Source organism: Penicillium samsonianum (genome assembly GCF_028829775.1).
Source record: "Penicillium samsonianum strain IBT 33392 chromosome Unknown utg000005l_segment0_segment0, whole genome shotgun sequence".
Classification (NCBI taxonomy): Eukaryota; Fungi; Ascomycota; class Eurotiomycetes; order Eurotiales; family Aspergillaceae; genus Penicillium; species Penicillium samsonianum.
The window spans coordinates 1,555,783-1,571,772 of NW_026643263.1; the positions used below are offsets into that span (position 1 = coordinate 1,555,783).

The following is a 15,990-nucleotide window of genomic DNA, read 5'->3' on the forward strand; positions in this document are numbered from 1 at the left end:
CAGGATATCTCCGACAATGACTATTCACTATTGAAACTATAACTTATTTCACAATCATATAGCTGATAATAGCGCCGTGCTTTAAGAGAAACTCTCAAGGAGTTTGAAAAGCCGGGTTCCGAAAATATCAAGTCACGGTAGGCCTGGAGTTGTCCATGTAAACGCAGTTGAATAGTTACAAGTGTATGCTATAAATAGGAACAAAAGCTAGGTGTCTATTGTTGAGTGTATAGAGGGACATCTCTATAATCACTTTCAAGGAAACCTTGCATAGCCTCCAGGCCAGCTTCCAGCTGCCTTGTATCACCTCCAAAGCCAAGACGAACGTAACCAGGAAAATTAACATCATCTCCGAAGCATTTCTGCCCGGGTACAAGAAGAACTCCTTTCTTTTCCAGGAGTTTATTGCAAAAATCCAGATCATCAACGGGTTGAGCGGATCTTGTGAACTTGATGAATCCTATCGGCGCTCCCGTGGGCTTGACCCATTCACAGATTGTGCTATTCCTGTCAATAAAGGTCTGAACAATGTCAACGTTGCGTTTTGCCAGGGAGCGATTCTTATCTATCAATCTGTCTGCATAAAGAGGGTTCAGTATAAAAGACGCAAAATGTTCGTCGATCTGGCTAGCAGTGATGAGGGCATATGAGCGTGCATTGACACATAAATCGATGATTTCGTGGTTATGGGACGCGATCCATCCAATGCGCAGCCCGGCTACAGAATATGCTTTGGATAGGGAGCTCGTGGCGATTACGTTTTCGTAACCCATTGATAAGATCGAGGGTGGGTATTCCGGATCTGCTGGGGAGATCGAGTGGAAAAGTGGGCGGTAGACTTCGTCGCTGAAGAGAATTATAGAATGACTTCTTGCAATTTGCACAATCTCTTCGAGTTTTTGTTTTCCGATGATTGCACCTGTCGGGTTTTGTGGATTGCTAGCGATATCAGCTTAGTATTAGGCTGTATTTGAAAAAAGGGTAAATCATAATCGACTCACCTGATGATGATCATTTTCGTATTCGGTCGAATCAAGCTCTTAAGATCAGGCAAATCAAGTCTCCAGTCATCATCCTCTTTTGATTTCCAAAAGCTCAGATCCGCCCCGAAGGATTTCGGGAGGGAGTATAGTTGTTGATATGTAGGGTATTGCACGATGGCATGATCGCCTGGGCCTAGCAAAGAAAACAAAACAAGAAAGTTTGCCAATGATGCGCCAGGTGTAGTGACAATATTTTCCATCGCCAGTTGACCAAATGATTCACTCGAGTAAAAATGCGAGATCTTTGATCGTAAATCTTCACATCCTTTCATAGGGCCATAGTCCAATGATTTTGAGAGAATAGGAGACAAGATGTCCACGTCTGTATTAGAGTTGAATTCATCCCGTATACCATCGATTGATCTAGGAAGACAGTAGGAATGTGCAAGGTTGTGCTCGACAGCTGTGCTGCGAGTTAAGATCCACTACGACAGATTCGATCAGTATAGAGCTGGTAGACTCAGTGTAGGGGATGATACGAACATGATCAACTTCAAACTTTTCGATCTTCACCATTGTGGTTGATGTGGTTTTTAATGGTGAAGAATTTACCTACGTACTTCCAAGGTTGTCATTCAGTTTATATAGATTATAGGAAATGAGTCATATCGGCAGCTCCAAACCTTGCAATAGTTTCAGAGTTAGTTTGGATCTGTTGGTCAGTTACGTGAAATCTAATTATGTGAGCGGTTATGTGAGCGAACGGTTACATCAGCGAAAAGTAGCGGGGCGGGCGTAACTTGTCCACTTGAAAGCTTTGGTTATTGCAGTTAATTGGGAGCCGAAGGTAAGGTTTGCGGACTTAAACTCCTTACCCCCGAATATATCTCCGATTTTGAACATCAGAATACTTAGGTATTTGTATGAATTCCGGACGTCTAGGGTGTTGGTCTATGTTGGTTGGTGTATATAAGTCACAAGTATTTTCGCTACACCCTCTCATTGAAAATTTAGCACAAGCAACTTCTCCTGAAGTGCCAACATCCCAACCTACTATCACCGCCGCTATCATGGTTAAGCCCTTGAAACTTCTCCGAGGAGGGACCGTGCTCATCCCTGTAGAGAGTGACAGTGATCATATATCTCCTCGAGTTGCCGATATACTGATTGATGGAGACCGCATTTCCAAGATTGAGAGCACCATCCCACCACCCACTGGATGCGACATCATAGACTGCATGGACAAGATTATCTCGCCTGGCTTTATTGATACCCACCACCACGTGTGGCAGTCACCGCTCAAGGGATTTTTCGGAAATACAGCCCTCTTCCCGTACTTGGCTATCGGTTAGTAAATCTAGCCACTTAATATGAGGCAGATGTTGACTTACACCTCATAGTGCAGGCAGCGGGATTGAAGCTCACGGCTGAAGATATGTTCTGGGCTAACTTGGCTGGAAGTATGGAGGCTATCGATGCTGGAACAACCACTACTTTGGATCATGCTCACATGAACTGGTCAAAAGAGCATAGTAAGTTCAAAATCCTGCTTAGCAGTCGATACAGTTTGGAAGTCCAAACTGACAGCCATAACTTAGGTCAATTTGCGATTGCAGGCACTATATCTTCGGGTATACGATCGATATTTGGGTATACACCTGTGTCGCTTGTGAAAAGTACCGATCCAAAAATCGAATTTGAAGCCGAGCCTCTACCAGCCTGGGTTATGGAGACCTTCGAGAAGCTTGCTACCTCATACCCACTGAATGACTCCGAATCTCGTGTTCAGCTAGGCTTTGGCTTTGATTTCTACCACCTTCCTAAGAATATCGTTCTAGACGTGTTTGAAAAGGTCAAGTCCCTAGGTGTGAAGGTCGTCACGTCGCATTTTATTCAAAATTTTGTCCGCGGTGCCGAAAGCCTTCCTGTGTTGTTGAAGTCATACGGCCTTTTGCAAAAAGGAATAGTTCTTTCCCACGCAGGTGGCGCGACCGCCCAGGACGTCAGACTGATCCACGACGCAAACTGCTTTGTCTCCGCCACACCGAATACGGAACTTGCCATGGCCGTGGGGCCACCCGTCTGTTTTCGGCCCGACCTTCCTGGAATTGATCAAGTTTGCTCCCTCGGAGTTGATTGTCATTCTGCTACAAGTGGTAGCATGGTAAATGAGATGCGCATGGCTCTGCAAACTAGTCGAGGTAAGGAAAGCGAGACTCACGTGCGGAATGGTTACTGGCCAAGAGGTGTCTCGTACACGACTGCCAATGCATTCAAGATGGGTACCATTCAAGGCGCTCGTGCACTCGGTATGGAGAAGGATATTGGGAGCATTCAGGTGGGCAAAAAGGCAGACCTGGTTGTGTTTGATGCTCTCAGTCCGGCTATGGCGTGTGTGGCCCAACACGATCCAGTCATGGCTATTGTTCTGCACTCGACCATCCGGGATATTGAGACTGTGCTTGTGGATGGTGAGGTGAGGAAGCAACATAGCAAGCTATGTCCGGTTAGTGCAACTCAGTGGCATGGCGTGGAGGGGTTTTCGAAAACGGGGAATATTGTGCATTGGCGAGAAGTGGCAGAGAATATCCTTGATATACAAAGGAAGCTTGAGTCCAGCATGCCACATCCGCTGCTGCTAAAGCTCGAGGATCATGTTCGTGTGTTGTTCGGTCATGAAAAGACTCCTACCAAGTTGTAGTAATACCTAGGTAGTAAATCAAGATTGATGTATTTTCTTTCAGAATCACCAGTCATCCTTACCAAATATGTTTCTAGGTTTTCCGGAACAAAAAAACAAACCGCTACCTATAATAAAAAAATATGACCTTTGAAACTGCGTGGCTGGAAAAAGCCGATTTAAAGGCAATACCTGGGTACTTAGGTATATTGAGAGTCAGGTTCAAGTATATACCTAGGTATGGGCCACTGTATCCGGCACTCCTTGGAAGCTCAAACTGTCCTCGCCCGGGGGGCTTAAAATCAACATGAGGACTAATATGGTAATTGCTAACGCAGTGAGCAATTACCTCAACTTTTTTCCATCTTTTACTATGTGTTAACTCTGGTCCCAGTGCCTAGACCCTCTTTGCATCCATCTACTATCGTCCGGCGTTGGGCGGTAGTGCTCTCTTGTTTAGGGCTATATAATTTTTGTCACGTCAGGTGAAGCACATACTAGCGTAGAGTGCGAAAAGTTTGTCTTCTCTTCTTTTCAGCTAGTCTCTAAAGAGACTGAGGCGTAGTAATCATTTCATTCAGATAGATACATTGTCGCTTCCTAAAGCCTCTCTGCCCACCGTTCTAGCAAATCATCCCGTATCCTTGTGCATTTTTTAGTCGTAATTTTAAGTATTTACTTTGCAACTAAAGCCTTTATTAAATCGAATTTTGTTTAGTAAGAGGGTAAAAGAAAAACGTTTATTAGTAATTTATATACTAGTTAATGGTATTTAAATATATCATCTTCCCGGCTCTTACGTGTCCGCCCTAATACCTATATCTATATATAGTTTAGTAGCAATAATAGTGAGTCTAGACTATTATATTTAGTAGTAGGTAAGGAAGCCTCTAGTTTATCCCCTAGTTTATCCCCCTACTCCTGTATATCACTAATTAGATTGATATTAACCTTATTAAGCTTCTCTTCCCTCTCTTCGTAGTATTCTGGATTATCGGTCGTCGCACGATAAAGGAAACAATACTCCCGAGAATGGATAGGATATATGACAAGGTCCAATGTGTCGAAATATATTTACTGATCAAAGTAAGAAAGGAAACATATTAGGAGACATTACCTCGAGAAATCATATGATCTATATAGATGTTAAATTGAATAGAATACTACTACCACCAGACCTCCAGGTCTCCTAGACAGGATGTACCTCACTCGAGCCAACCTTGACCAGATATCAGGATCCACGCTCTAGATATTGCAAAGAATAGCCAGATTCGGGGGTTGAGCCTGATAATCCAGCACGATACAAACCTTGGAATTGGTTTACGAGAGCGAACAGAATCTGCGGATGTTCAAAGATGGTGTCTTCTGTTACCAACAAGACTAATTCTTGAAAGAATTACTGGAGACTGGATATTGCTCAGTCTTTATCCCTTTACATGATGGCATGATAAGTAGTGTATCTATAGGGACATTCATTGTTCCTGATCCCATGATGACCTCAAGGGAATCCTTTCCCCTTTATTTTTGAGTCCGCGATATGAATGAGCAAATAGAGACAGTGCCAAACAAAAAGAACAAAACAAAAAACATACAACAGTGAGGATTCGCTGGTGGTCACCCACCCAACTACTAACTCACCGGCGTGTGGCTTAAGTACGGCTGAGCGGACGGGAAGCCCTGTTTTCCACACCCTATGGTCGTATGTACGATGTTAGGTCTGGGAGGCAATTATAGACCGTAAGGCCGGGGTGGTGAGTAAGTGGTGGGATAGTAAGAGCTGCTTCAGCGTCGACTAAGGCGAGCACAGTGCGTAAAATTATAGGTTCGTGGACTATTGGCTTATAGTTACTGCATAATGGTGGAACCGTACACAATTAGTCGAACAGTTTATTTTTTTTTTTTTTCTTGCAGATTCATTCAAATGCTAATTAAAACCTTGGAAAGATGCGAACGAAGTACGGAGTAGAGTTGACCAAATTGAGCCTATAATTAACTTATTTATTCTACTGATCTAACCCCTTTGGGAAAAGCCTACCGAGAATGCCTTTTATGTCCGTCGACCACTGGATTACCAAGTATAAGGGGTGGTCCCATCGAGGCGCTCGCCCTACATATGTATATCCTGGACGAGCAAGGAATGGCAAGTAAGTCCGGCTGAATCCACAAATGAAAGTTCCTTGGTGCTGCTTTATGGAATAGGGTGGTATTATACCGACTACGTTGGATGTGTCTGTAATAGAAGTTTTAAGTGTCCTTGAGTGTCTTACATGAATGTTCATAGGTGCCCATGGTTTCCCCTTCGGGACCCCGGGAGTACTAAGTAAAAGTTTCTCGGGTGTCAACACCTGGAAGCTTCTGCTAATCAATCCCTGGTTGTACATAGAAAAGTCGTCTGCACAAAGTATACTTTTTACCGCCTTCGTATATACCTAAGAAGACATCAAAAAAAGACATCAAAAAAAGCATATCAGAGGGTTCTTACATATAACATCCCTAATACCATCTTGGTCCAAATAGATCAGATCAGTAAAGTCCTAGGTCGTCAAGGATAGAGGCTGCATAAGTGACTGAATATTCCTGTTCTCTTGATCAAAAACCAATTATGAAATTATTATACAGTGACGTACACTAATTAACATAAACATCACCTCCTCTGTACAATCGGCAAGCTGCTCTCCCCTGTCAAGTCAAAATTCTGCGCCAACAACATATAGGGGAACCCAATTTTCTTCGCCCTACCGATCCACTCTGTCGCATTGAGTGTCTCCGTCATCTCTACTTGAGATAGCTCGTCTTGGTGCTCCACGAAATACGCCTCCCATTCGTCCAACTGCAATTTCATATCAGCATGATGGTTCAGGTATCGCACCAAAGCGGACCGCCCATCCGCGTGCTCGGGCTCTTTCCCGGTGCTCCTGATGATACAGTCGCTTAGCACATCAGCCAGCCCCGTTAGTTCAAGAAGGTCAATCTCCCCCTTGATGTTGCCTTTGGGGATATGGACTCGAAGTTCGTGGGCAACACGCATGAACTCGGCAAATACAGTGTCCTTCGAGAGGCGGCCCTGCTGCTGTACTTGTTCCCGTACTGGCCCTGGACGGTGAATGTATATAGGCAGTCCAAAAGTGACTCGATGCACTTTCGAAGAGCTTCTCTGCCGCCCACTTCGAGGCTAGATAGCCGTCTTTGCCGTCCGCTGGTGGGGGGTATGTTGCTCGGGCCTCGGGATAGTCTTCCTTGCCGCTAAAGAGATGAACAGCGGCAGAGGACATGAAGTGGATGGGGACCTTTCGGGGGGTGGCCAGGTTGATACGCGTGTGCGCTGACGATACGTTGGCCGGTCTCATAACCTGGTGGTTGTCCCAGAAAGAGCGGTTTGCGGCGGCATGGAAGATGACGTCTATATCGCTGGCGAGGAAATTGAATTGCTCTTCTGGCAAGCCGAGTCGCTCCTCGAGGAGGTCTCCTGGGAACCGGATGATCTTCTCCGATGCATTTGACACTTTGTTCGTAGATCGAATAGCGATGCAGTAGATCTTGGAGATCCGCTCATCGTTTACCAATTTCTCCAAAACATACCTCGCTGAGTGGCCTGTGGCCCCGGTGTAGAGAACACGGAGATCCTTGCCGTATATCCTCTCTGGAGTGATGGCCCCTTCATCGCTTTGTGTAGACGGTACTAGGCTCTCGGGGTGGAAAGCTGTCTCAGCTTCCCAGTCGATCAACTTTTCAGACGCAGTCTGCTCTATGCGAGCCGCCATTTTCCGAATAGTATGTGCCTCTGCAAAGTCCACCATGGCCAAAGATGCATGGAAATTGTCCTTGATCATATACTGTAGAGGAATGAGAAGCAAGGAGTTGCCTCCCACGTGAAAGAAGCTCAAGTCAGGCGATGAAACCGTGCCCAAGTCTTTGGAGATCACCATCTCCCAGACCCCCACAGTGCCGATTCCAGGTGCGTTAATTGTGATGCAGCCTCAATCCTGCGACCGAGATCCGTCGTCGGCAGAGGCATGGCCGCGATGGCCGTGCGATCTATCTTGATGTGGCTGGTCAAAGGCATGCAATCGATGGTATAATTATCGCGGGGACCATGTATTGCGGGAGGGGTAGCTTGTTCAAGAGCTGGATAAGATAGCCATGTCGGTATTCACCGACAATGCCATGGTCTTGGTGTTGAGACAAGACCGCATGGGCAACCAGAAACTCCTCGGAACCATCGCCTTCACCTCGCACGGAGACCACGACCTCATCAATCGCAGGCGCGGCAGCTTTCAGGATGGCGTGTTCCACCTCACCGAGTTCGATCCGTAGACCGCGTACCTTGATCTGCGTACTACCCTCCATTCGCCCATCGAATAGAAAAGCACCGTCCGACGCTCGGAGTCTGCCACGATCGCCAGTAAGATACATCCGGTTCCAGCCCTTGGTAACCCAGTCAGAGGGTGCAAAGGGGTTCGGCACGAATTGCTCTTTCGTTAGGGCATTGCAGAATAACGATCGGATTTCATAATCTATTTCTTTTTAGTGCTAGAAAAACGGCGATACATCCTTGCAAATGATATCCACGACCAAAATCTAAATAATTTTGATCTATGTGCACACTGTTTAGTCCGAGAATCCAGGGTTTGAGAAGCGGGGCTAAGGATGTTTGGTAGCTGATTGATGTTTTTGAACTGGTCGCACTGGCTTCTTGGTTGTCTATGTTAGCGTATCTAAGCTAGACATTACAAAATGGAGAGGCATTGACTCACCTTGGGCTCTGATTTGACAAGTGCCCGGCATCGGAAGCCACTTGGAGACTTCTTGACGGAGAATATATCCCATCTGACAAGGAATGTGAAGGTGGATGTTGCTTTCTTATCCGTTGAACGTCATTAACGAATGATAAAACACCCTCCGAAAGCATTTCACGGGCGTGATGAATGGTAGAATCCAATTCAGTTGGCCTCGGTGGGTATTTCAACACGTTGTGATTTCGAAGGACTGCTGTACGGATATTTTCGGGGATGTTGAGTTCATGGGGAGAGTCGATGGATATGTAAGTGCTCATCATAGTTTCCCACTGTTTTCCTAAGTGCCTTGTGTTCGGTGTCATCTTTTGCTCCCTAATAGAGGGCTCCGAGGCAAGATAAGATCCACTGTAATATTTGGCTTCGGATAGAAAGTCAAGTGTTTCTATGCAATGATTGTGCGACAGAAATTCGACCAGTGACTCAAAATCATAGGGTGCGACCGCAAAACCAGAGATGATTTTTTCGAAGCTAGGTCGTAAGATTGAAGAAAACCGCCCTGTTGGAGGCTGTATGGTGGTCTGATACTCCGCTGTCGACGCATCAGTCATTGTGCGATCGGTCTTTTCAGTCTAGTGTATGTTCTCGAACACAAATATCTCGTGGGGAGGTGGTTTGGTAGAAGCGTGGCATAGTAGTTGAAAGGATGTAGTATTCAGTCAAATTGTTCTCTTTTAACGACGTATTCGCCCCACCATACAATGGTTAAAAGTCAAAAGTCTTCCTTGCATGTTTGATGGCTGAGAATATATATCCTATCAAGAGCTTTCTGTATCCACGGTATGTCTAAAGTAACTCATACGTCATACAGAATTTGATTGGTTAATCAGGCCATGGTTGAACATTTCCACAATTGTACAATTGTATCAACCTATAAATTTCCGCAATAGCGAGTTAATCCAAAAATCATCTCCTGAAGATTAGGACAATGGTGAATGATATCGAATGTTTCTGAGTCTCCAGATTAAGGCTTCCGCACATAAGATCATTTAGATGAGCTGGGTGTGATATCAGTTTCTTAAAAATCCCCTCTCGGTGTCTGAAATGAAGCGCTAGATGGCGTGGCTTGTTTGAACCACCGCATCGACAGGCATATCACCATTATTATCGGACTAGGGCGCAAGGAGCAAGGCAGATTTTGCTCTCGCTGGGTTCCTAACATTATTCTTTGTAGCACTCGATATCTGAAGGCATCTTTTCCCAGTCTACCTCATAAACACCGACTTTTGTGACATTTTCTGGATGCGAAGTTTGAGGGCACGAATTCATTGAATTCATATTAAGGGACTATATCTTTCTAACGCTCTTCCTGCGGCTAGTCAGATCCTGTGAAGATGGAAAGGAGCTGACATCATCGTTATCGTGGGCGATGGAAGGCAGTTCCTGGTTAAGATTGAACGAGCCTCTCGCAACCGACACCAATTTCCCTAGGATGGCGTACTCCAACTTCAACTTGATACTGTACGCGACGGGCTTGAACATCACCTGCACAGCGTAGTATCCTATGTACTCGATAACGACGACCGCGACGTCTAAGATGAGAATTACTATGTTGATTATGAGGAGTTGGCTTAAGATCCCCTGTGGTCGACCTTGGGGCCGGAGTCGGAGCAGTTTGATTGTTTCCCAAACGTAGATGCCCGATATCACTAGCTCCTGGATGCAGAAGCCGATGACCTGGATGCGTTCCATGATATTATAGCCGCGGGCAAAGACGCTAGTGGGAACTGCCACTGTGCCGTATAAGAGGACTGTCGTTGGGATGTGGAATAGCACGGCGTCAATGATGATCATCCATAACACCGCCCATAGCAATTTGGTGTTATTTAGAACTAGGTGCAGCCGCGACCATAGAACTAACGACTGGCCTGTGACCATTCCATACCAGCTGAATAGAATGAGAGTCACGCATACATAGGGCGTAACTCCGGTCGGGAAGAAGAGGAGGATAAAGCCTAGACAGTGGGTGATGATACAAGCCGAGGAAATCAGCAAGCTCCAGAAGTAGCAGCCGTGCCAGCGCCTAAAGGAGACCAAGCATAAGATAACGAGCTCGATCGCGTTGTACCAAGCGATAGCGGAGAATGTGGCGAAGACGATGGTTCGCACTACGTTGTCCGATGAGTAGTGGATCAACGCAGTCGCAATACTCGAGGGGGTATTATTCGCCATAGAAAGAGTAGAGCTATTGCTCGATGCGCGGTCAGAGCATCAGCATATATGAGCGCTGGAAGACGAGAATAAGCGCAGAAGAGCTTTTTTTTTGCTTCGTGACAGCTCAGATGTCTTCCCTGGTACTGTCAGGCTAGGGCCAGCGCCAGTGCTCTTCCGGGGTTTCGTGCCATGGATCGCCGAACTTTATATGCGCTAGTGAAGTTATGGACCAATCATATAGCAATGCCAAAACTTTCTTCCAAGGTTGCTTATGACCAGTGGGAATTAAGGTTGATACACTTAACTCTATCTCCGGTGTCTTACGCACTGGTCTCATGAGAAACAATTCGTGTCCTAGGTTGTAAGTGACTTTGGACAGCGAGAGAAACGCGTTTTTACATGTCAATTATCACCGTTGTATCGAATGTGAAAATTGAAATACATCGGGCGAGAATCAGAGAAGTTATGGTGGTCGATTTAGTTGCATTAGCAAAGAGGTAGAGAGACGATCTGTAGATATTAATAATTTCAGATGCGGAAGGGAGATATATGAAACCATGCACGGGTACGCACAAAGACGCGTCGGGCCAATTCAGGGCATCCAAGATTTCGCCAATTCTCACATCCAATGTCCAAAATGGTGTACGTGGCAGTGATGATGGAAGGGCCACGATATGGAAAAATCGTGGTGTTCTTACCTAGGCATTGACCCGCGGGTTAGAACACGGGTTTTGCACTAAATGCGGACTTCCACTCTACCCGACGGTATTTTTCTTCCTAGCAACTTGACTGTGCTAATTGTGAACAGCAGCAAGTTTGTCATGAAGTTCTGCTTAGGATTGTATGTAGAAGATGGTGACGTTAGTATCAAACTGCATCAACCGCGCTAGTTTCGATTTCGTAGGAGTTCGGGGTTGTTAGCATGATAGAAATGCATACTCCGTAGAGGGTCATGGTGCCACGTTAGGATCAGCTTTGAAGCGGATCCCTAATCCCGTATTAATTACTAATGATTTAACTGGAACTCTCAACACGCATTAGGGTAGACACCTGGCAGGGATATATCCCCGCTAGTGCACCGGACAAGTGTTGGACTTTTGGCCCGACTCCGATACCAGTTGCAGCCAGGGGTCGATAACCCTTGGAATCGCCCTTCACTGAACAGCCTGCGGAAATGTACTGCCTGATTTTCTTCCCCGACCACACAGGAGAGCAGCATAGATCAGCAGGAGCCACACTCGGCCCAAGAGCGAGATGAATCAAGCAAACCCCGAAACCAAGACAGCCAACAAAGCGAAGGGAGCGATGCGGAGAAATCACAAAAATTACAACAGGGCCAAAGAAGCTTGGGGAGCGAGGAAAGCCAGGATCCCTCTGGGCTTCGCGCAGCCACAGCCATCTCCCCTCTACGGCTTAACATTATAGTCTTTGGGTACGTATTCACTTTGTTTCAGGTAGACGGCTCAGTTTACTCATTCTTCGCAGCCTCTGAATTTCACTCTTTCTCGCGGCACTGGACAGCACGATTATCTCGACTGCGCTCTTTAATATTTCCAACAGCTTTAACAGCACCAGTCAGTCAGCCTGGATTGTGACATCGTATCTGTTAACGTATAATAGTAACAGCCCCACTATCTACAACTTAAGAACACATTCTTGACTCTCGCTACAGCGTTCGTTCTCCTCCTCGCAAAGCTTAGCGATCTCGTGGAACTCAAGCCTCTCCTCCTCATTTCGAATGTCATTTTTCTCGTCTTTTCCATTACTTGTGGTGTATCCAGGAGCATAGAGCAACTGTGAGAACCCCCGCGTGCCTTGGTCGTTTTGCGAATCTAGCTGACTAGCAGCAAAAGAATCATCTTTCGCGCTTTCCAGGGTATAGGAGCATCGGGTCTTTACTGCCTAGTTTTTGTCGCGATCCTACGATTGATCTCCCTCGAAAAGGCCGGTCTATACTCCGGTGCTATAAGCTCAGTCTTCGCGCTGTCCAACCTCTTAGGCCCGATACTGGGAGGTGTGATCGTGGACAATACAACGTGGCGGTGGATATTCTATATCAAGTACGTACCTAACGTAGTCACATATGGAGAAACCCACACCAGCTGATCAAGACAGTATCCCCCTCGCGTCCATTGCGGCATTGATCTTAGCATGCGCGATTCCCGCGTCGAACGATAGCAAGTTCAACCGTCAAATCTTCAAGAAACTTTGTACATTTTCGCCTGGATGAACAATGAGACGAATTGGCATCTTTCAGACCTTGCATCCATTATTTTTCTTTGCGCGAAAGAGTGATTCTCGCTGTTACTTGGCTTCTCCCCAGCATGCTACACATTCGCCTCTCTCGCCCATATATCATTCATTGCACCCATAATACTAAAATGTGTTGCCATGGTATCATTCTTTCCCGCACGTAACCTGATACATACGACCATAGGGTGTGGAAAACAGGGCTTCCCGTCCGCTCAGCCGTACTTAAGCCACACGCCGGTGAGTTAGTAGTTGGGTGGGTGACCACCAGCGAATCCTCACTGTTGTATGTTTTTGCTTTTTTCTCCTTAGATATCAAGGCCGATAATATCATGTGTATCAATCAATAACTAATGGGCCGATTATTCAGTCTTTGGTAGTTAAGGTTTGGAGGCTATTTAACTGTATTTTTTCTCCACCCTCAGTTTTATAGCTAGACTGCAGAAAAAGGCAAGAAAGGCTTAAAATTTGCAGCCGACTTTTCAATATATAATCAAGGCAAAGACTAAGTCAAGCCTCCGTAAAAACTTTGACCTAGAGGATCGTAAACCTTGCCCCATTGCATCGGGGCTCCGCCATGGTGCGCCCATACGCTGGGTTACCCTTCATCAAATACTAGTAATTACCTACATCTAGACTTCCGCAAAGCCCACAAATGGGCCCCCACCCCAGGCCCAAAGCCCAACCCGCACTGGGCTTTGGGCCCTACCTTCAAAACCCAACCCATTTGCGGGTTGGGTTGGGTTGGGCTCTGGGCTTTATGGGCCGGTGCGTAAGTCTACCTACATCCCACACGTCTCTGCTTTCTGTTGAGACATACTCGACCACGCCCCCCAAATGGAATTGCCAGAAGGGGTGTTATTGAAACAGAGGAAATACTGCTAGCTCAGCTAGGCGAGTTAAACGACACTAAATAAGGGAACTTGATAACTAGCGTTCTTGTGTAGAAACTAATTCTTGGCGAAGGGAACTTCTCAGTGGGAAATACATGTTACTTCATCCCCGAACTGAGCATGTAATAGTCATAGTTCTTCAGGGCTATCCTACTTCCGAGACCCTTTCTACCTAGTAAATAAGGAAACTAAGGTAATTACGTATATAAACCTTCAAAGCAACAACGGGTTCCTGAGGGATAACCGCCCGAGAGCCTCAGGTTGTCAAGGATAAAACACATAATCTATCTACATGATAGGCACATATGTAGGCTTTGTGGAGCAATTGCTGGATTTTAAATGAGTCGCCTAGAGTTTAGGAGTACCTCAATAGCTCCGGCTTTAATTTTTAATTTAGCTATGTTAAACCCTTGCGAATGATATTTTTCATAGTTCATTTATGTCTTGATAGGGCCAGATTCCCTGAAGCCATGCAAGAGTGGATGGATTTCTGTATGATTCGGAAACATCCATCTGTCTTTCCAGTTTCCCCTCTCGTAGCAGATCAGCACGCTGGATCAGCCCAAGCAAAGGCGTTTCGAGTTCACCAGCAGTGCCGAGGAGACATTGTCTCCACAGGGAAGTTGTTCTGGTCACCACCTCACAAGCACGATCTGTTTCAGGACTTGGTGGGCGAGCGCGTAACTCGTCGAGGATGTAAGAAATGGTCTCCTTTTGCTTGTAACTGCTACAGAGCCAGCTCCATTGTGCGGTAACATAATTGGTCTGTAGGAAATGTGCGAATTCGACAAGTTCAACGGCAGTGAGAAACACCAAGTCCATGTATTGTGATTGCTGCTCACCTGAGCCTGAGGATGAATGTTGTGAATGTGTCGAGACCCATGATTTCGATAGGTGAAGGCGAGTGATTGTGGCCAATACCCAATGCATTGGAATTCCCAGGTTGAAATGGTTGAGATATTGTTCGTGGAGAGCTTTCCCCACGAACTTGATCCGATTCTCGCGGTCTTCTAACGAGGTGGCTGGATCCAGGAGCTGTGGCGATAATTGCACTTCATTGATCATGAGACTTGTTATAATGCAAGGAGTGATGTCTGTGAAGCCATTTTTCTCAGGCGGAAGCTCGGGCATGAGCGGTTCAAGCTCGTCTGCGACTGTGCAAGACGGATGACTACGGCAGACTCGGCCCAAACAAGCCTTGTATCTCCATCTACGCGTGCGCAGAGGAGATAGAGCACAGAAGCTTGGAGGGTCAATATCCTAGGAGATTTGACAAAGTCGGCGCGGCTCAGCGCTTGGTCTAACGCGATCTCGTAGGCTTGTTTTGCCTTGTGGTATTCCAGACCCAACTCTGACTGAAGTTGATCTGAATCTAGACTAACCACGGCAGCAAAACAGACAGAGAGCAAAAGTGCTTCGCTAGCAGGACCAATGTCTAGGCCTTTTGACGCATCCTGCACAATTCGGGCCGGGGTGTCCAGATGAAGAACTGCAATCAAAGGCGCAACACGTTTACAATATACACGCCATAGAGCCTCGATCTGCAACGGCTGAAGATAGTATTGTCGAAATGAATCATCGGACCACGAGAGATTGTTGTGCCCAAGGAATCCTCCCCTTGGTAAATCAAAGGGACCTGGGTCAATTTGTGACAAAAGAACATTTCGAGTATCCCTCAAACTGGATGGATTGCTGGACTGCTCTTCATCTTCATCCGATCCATGATGCTTTGGCCGAAGCTGTTGGACTTCTGCCTCAAGATCCGTCAAACGTGCAAGCAGTTCGCTTACCGGGGGTCGATTAATGATCCGGGGCGCGCGTCTAGGGCCTGGAAAGATACACAGATCTCCTGCCTTGACGCATGCAGCACAAGGGCTGTTTCGATCGCATCGTGCCTTTCTCTTATTGCATCGTTTGCAGCTTCGTTTGTTGCGCGTGACTGCAGATTTCGTTTGGATTCCGTCTGCCATAGCGGAAACATGGCTCAAGCACGGAGCCAATCTGAGACCAGGCGCTTATTACCAAATATTGCCATCGAAAAACAGAAGATGCGAGAAACGTGAGGTGAGGTCACCATTGTAGTAGTGGCGGACCAATCATTGTGGTTGATGTGGAGAGCGCGGGATTGATATGAACGCCGATGCTTAACTGTGATCGCATCGATTATCAATCTCCGAAGAACATTGTCTGGAGCTTATCTCACTTGAATCAGTATTAAATAACTGATCATATCTCCA

General features: G+C 46.3%; 6 protein-coding genes across 6 annotated transcripts; 1 reads left to right on the top strand and 5 right to left on the bottom strand.

Moving 5' to 3' along the window:
- Nucleotides 1-215: 215 nt before the first annotated feature.
- On the bottom strand, nt 216-1,559 carry N7471_009507 (putative aminotransferase; the record flags this gene model as incomplete). Its single annotated transcript, XM_057282226.1, has 3 exons — nt 216-939; nt 1,002-1,468; nt 1,527-1,559. 3 exons carry the CDS (start codon nt 1,557-1,559, stop codon nt 216-218), a joined length of 1,224 nt encoding a protein of 407 aa, XP_057133109.1.
- Nucleotides 1,560-2,053: 494 nt separating this feature from the next.
- N7471_009508 (uncharacterized protein) lies at nt 2,054-3,684 on the top strand (the record flags this gene model as incomplete). Its single annotated transcript, XM_057282227.1, has 2 exons — nt 2,054-2,330; nt 2,384-3,684. 2 exons carry the CDS (start codon nt 2,054-2,056, stop codon nt 3,682-3,684), a joined length of 1,578 nt encoding a protein of 525 aa, XP_057133110.1.
- A 2,623-nt stretch (nt 3,685-6,307) lies between these two features.
- N7471_009509 (lovastatin nonaketide synthase) lies at nt 6,308-7,424 on the bottom strand (the record flags this gene model as incomplete). Its single annotated transcript, XM_057282228.1, has 2 exons — nt 6,308-6,756; nt 6,803-7,424. The coding sequence occupies 2 exons, from the start codon at nt 7,422-7,424 to the stop codon at nt 6,308-6,310; spliced, it is 1,071 nt and encodes a 356-aa protein (XP_057133111.1).
- Nucleotides 7,425-7,716: 292 nt separating this feature from the next.
- On the bottom strand, nt 7,717-9,077 carry N7471_009510 (lovastatin nonaketide synthase; the record flags this gene model as incomplete). Its single annotated transcript, XM_057282229.1, has 2 exons — nt 8,418-9,077; nt 7,717-8,177 (listed from the first exon to the last, which is right to left on the bottom strand). Exons 1-2 carry the CDS (start codon nt 8,488-8,490, stop codon nt 7,717-7,719), a joined length of 534 nt encoding a protein of 177 aa, XP_057133112.1. The 5' UTR covers nt 8,491-9,077.
- A 5,102-nt stretch (nt 9,078-14,179) lies between these two features.
- Nucleotides 14,180-14,884, bottom strand: N7471_009511 (uncharacterized protein; the record flags this gene model as incomplete). Its single annotated transcript, XM_057282230.1, has 1 exon — nt 14,180-14,884. One exon carries the CDS (start codon nt 14,882-14,884, stop codon nt 14,180-14,182), a length of 705 nt encoding a protein of 234 aa, XP_057133113.1.
- On the bottom strand, nt 14,827-15,723 carry N7471_009512 (uncharacterized protein; the record flags this gene model as incomplete). The annotated part of the gene is made up of 1 exon (XM_057282231.1): nt 14,827-15,723. The coding sequence occupies one exon, from the start codon at nt 15,721-15,723 to the stop codon at nt 14,827-14,829; it is 897 nt and encodes a 298-aa protein (XP_057133114.1).
- Between the last annotated feature and the right edge of the window lie 267 nt (nt 15,724-15,990).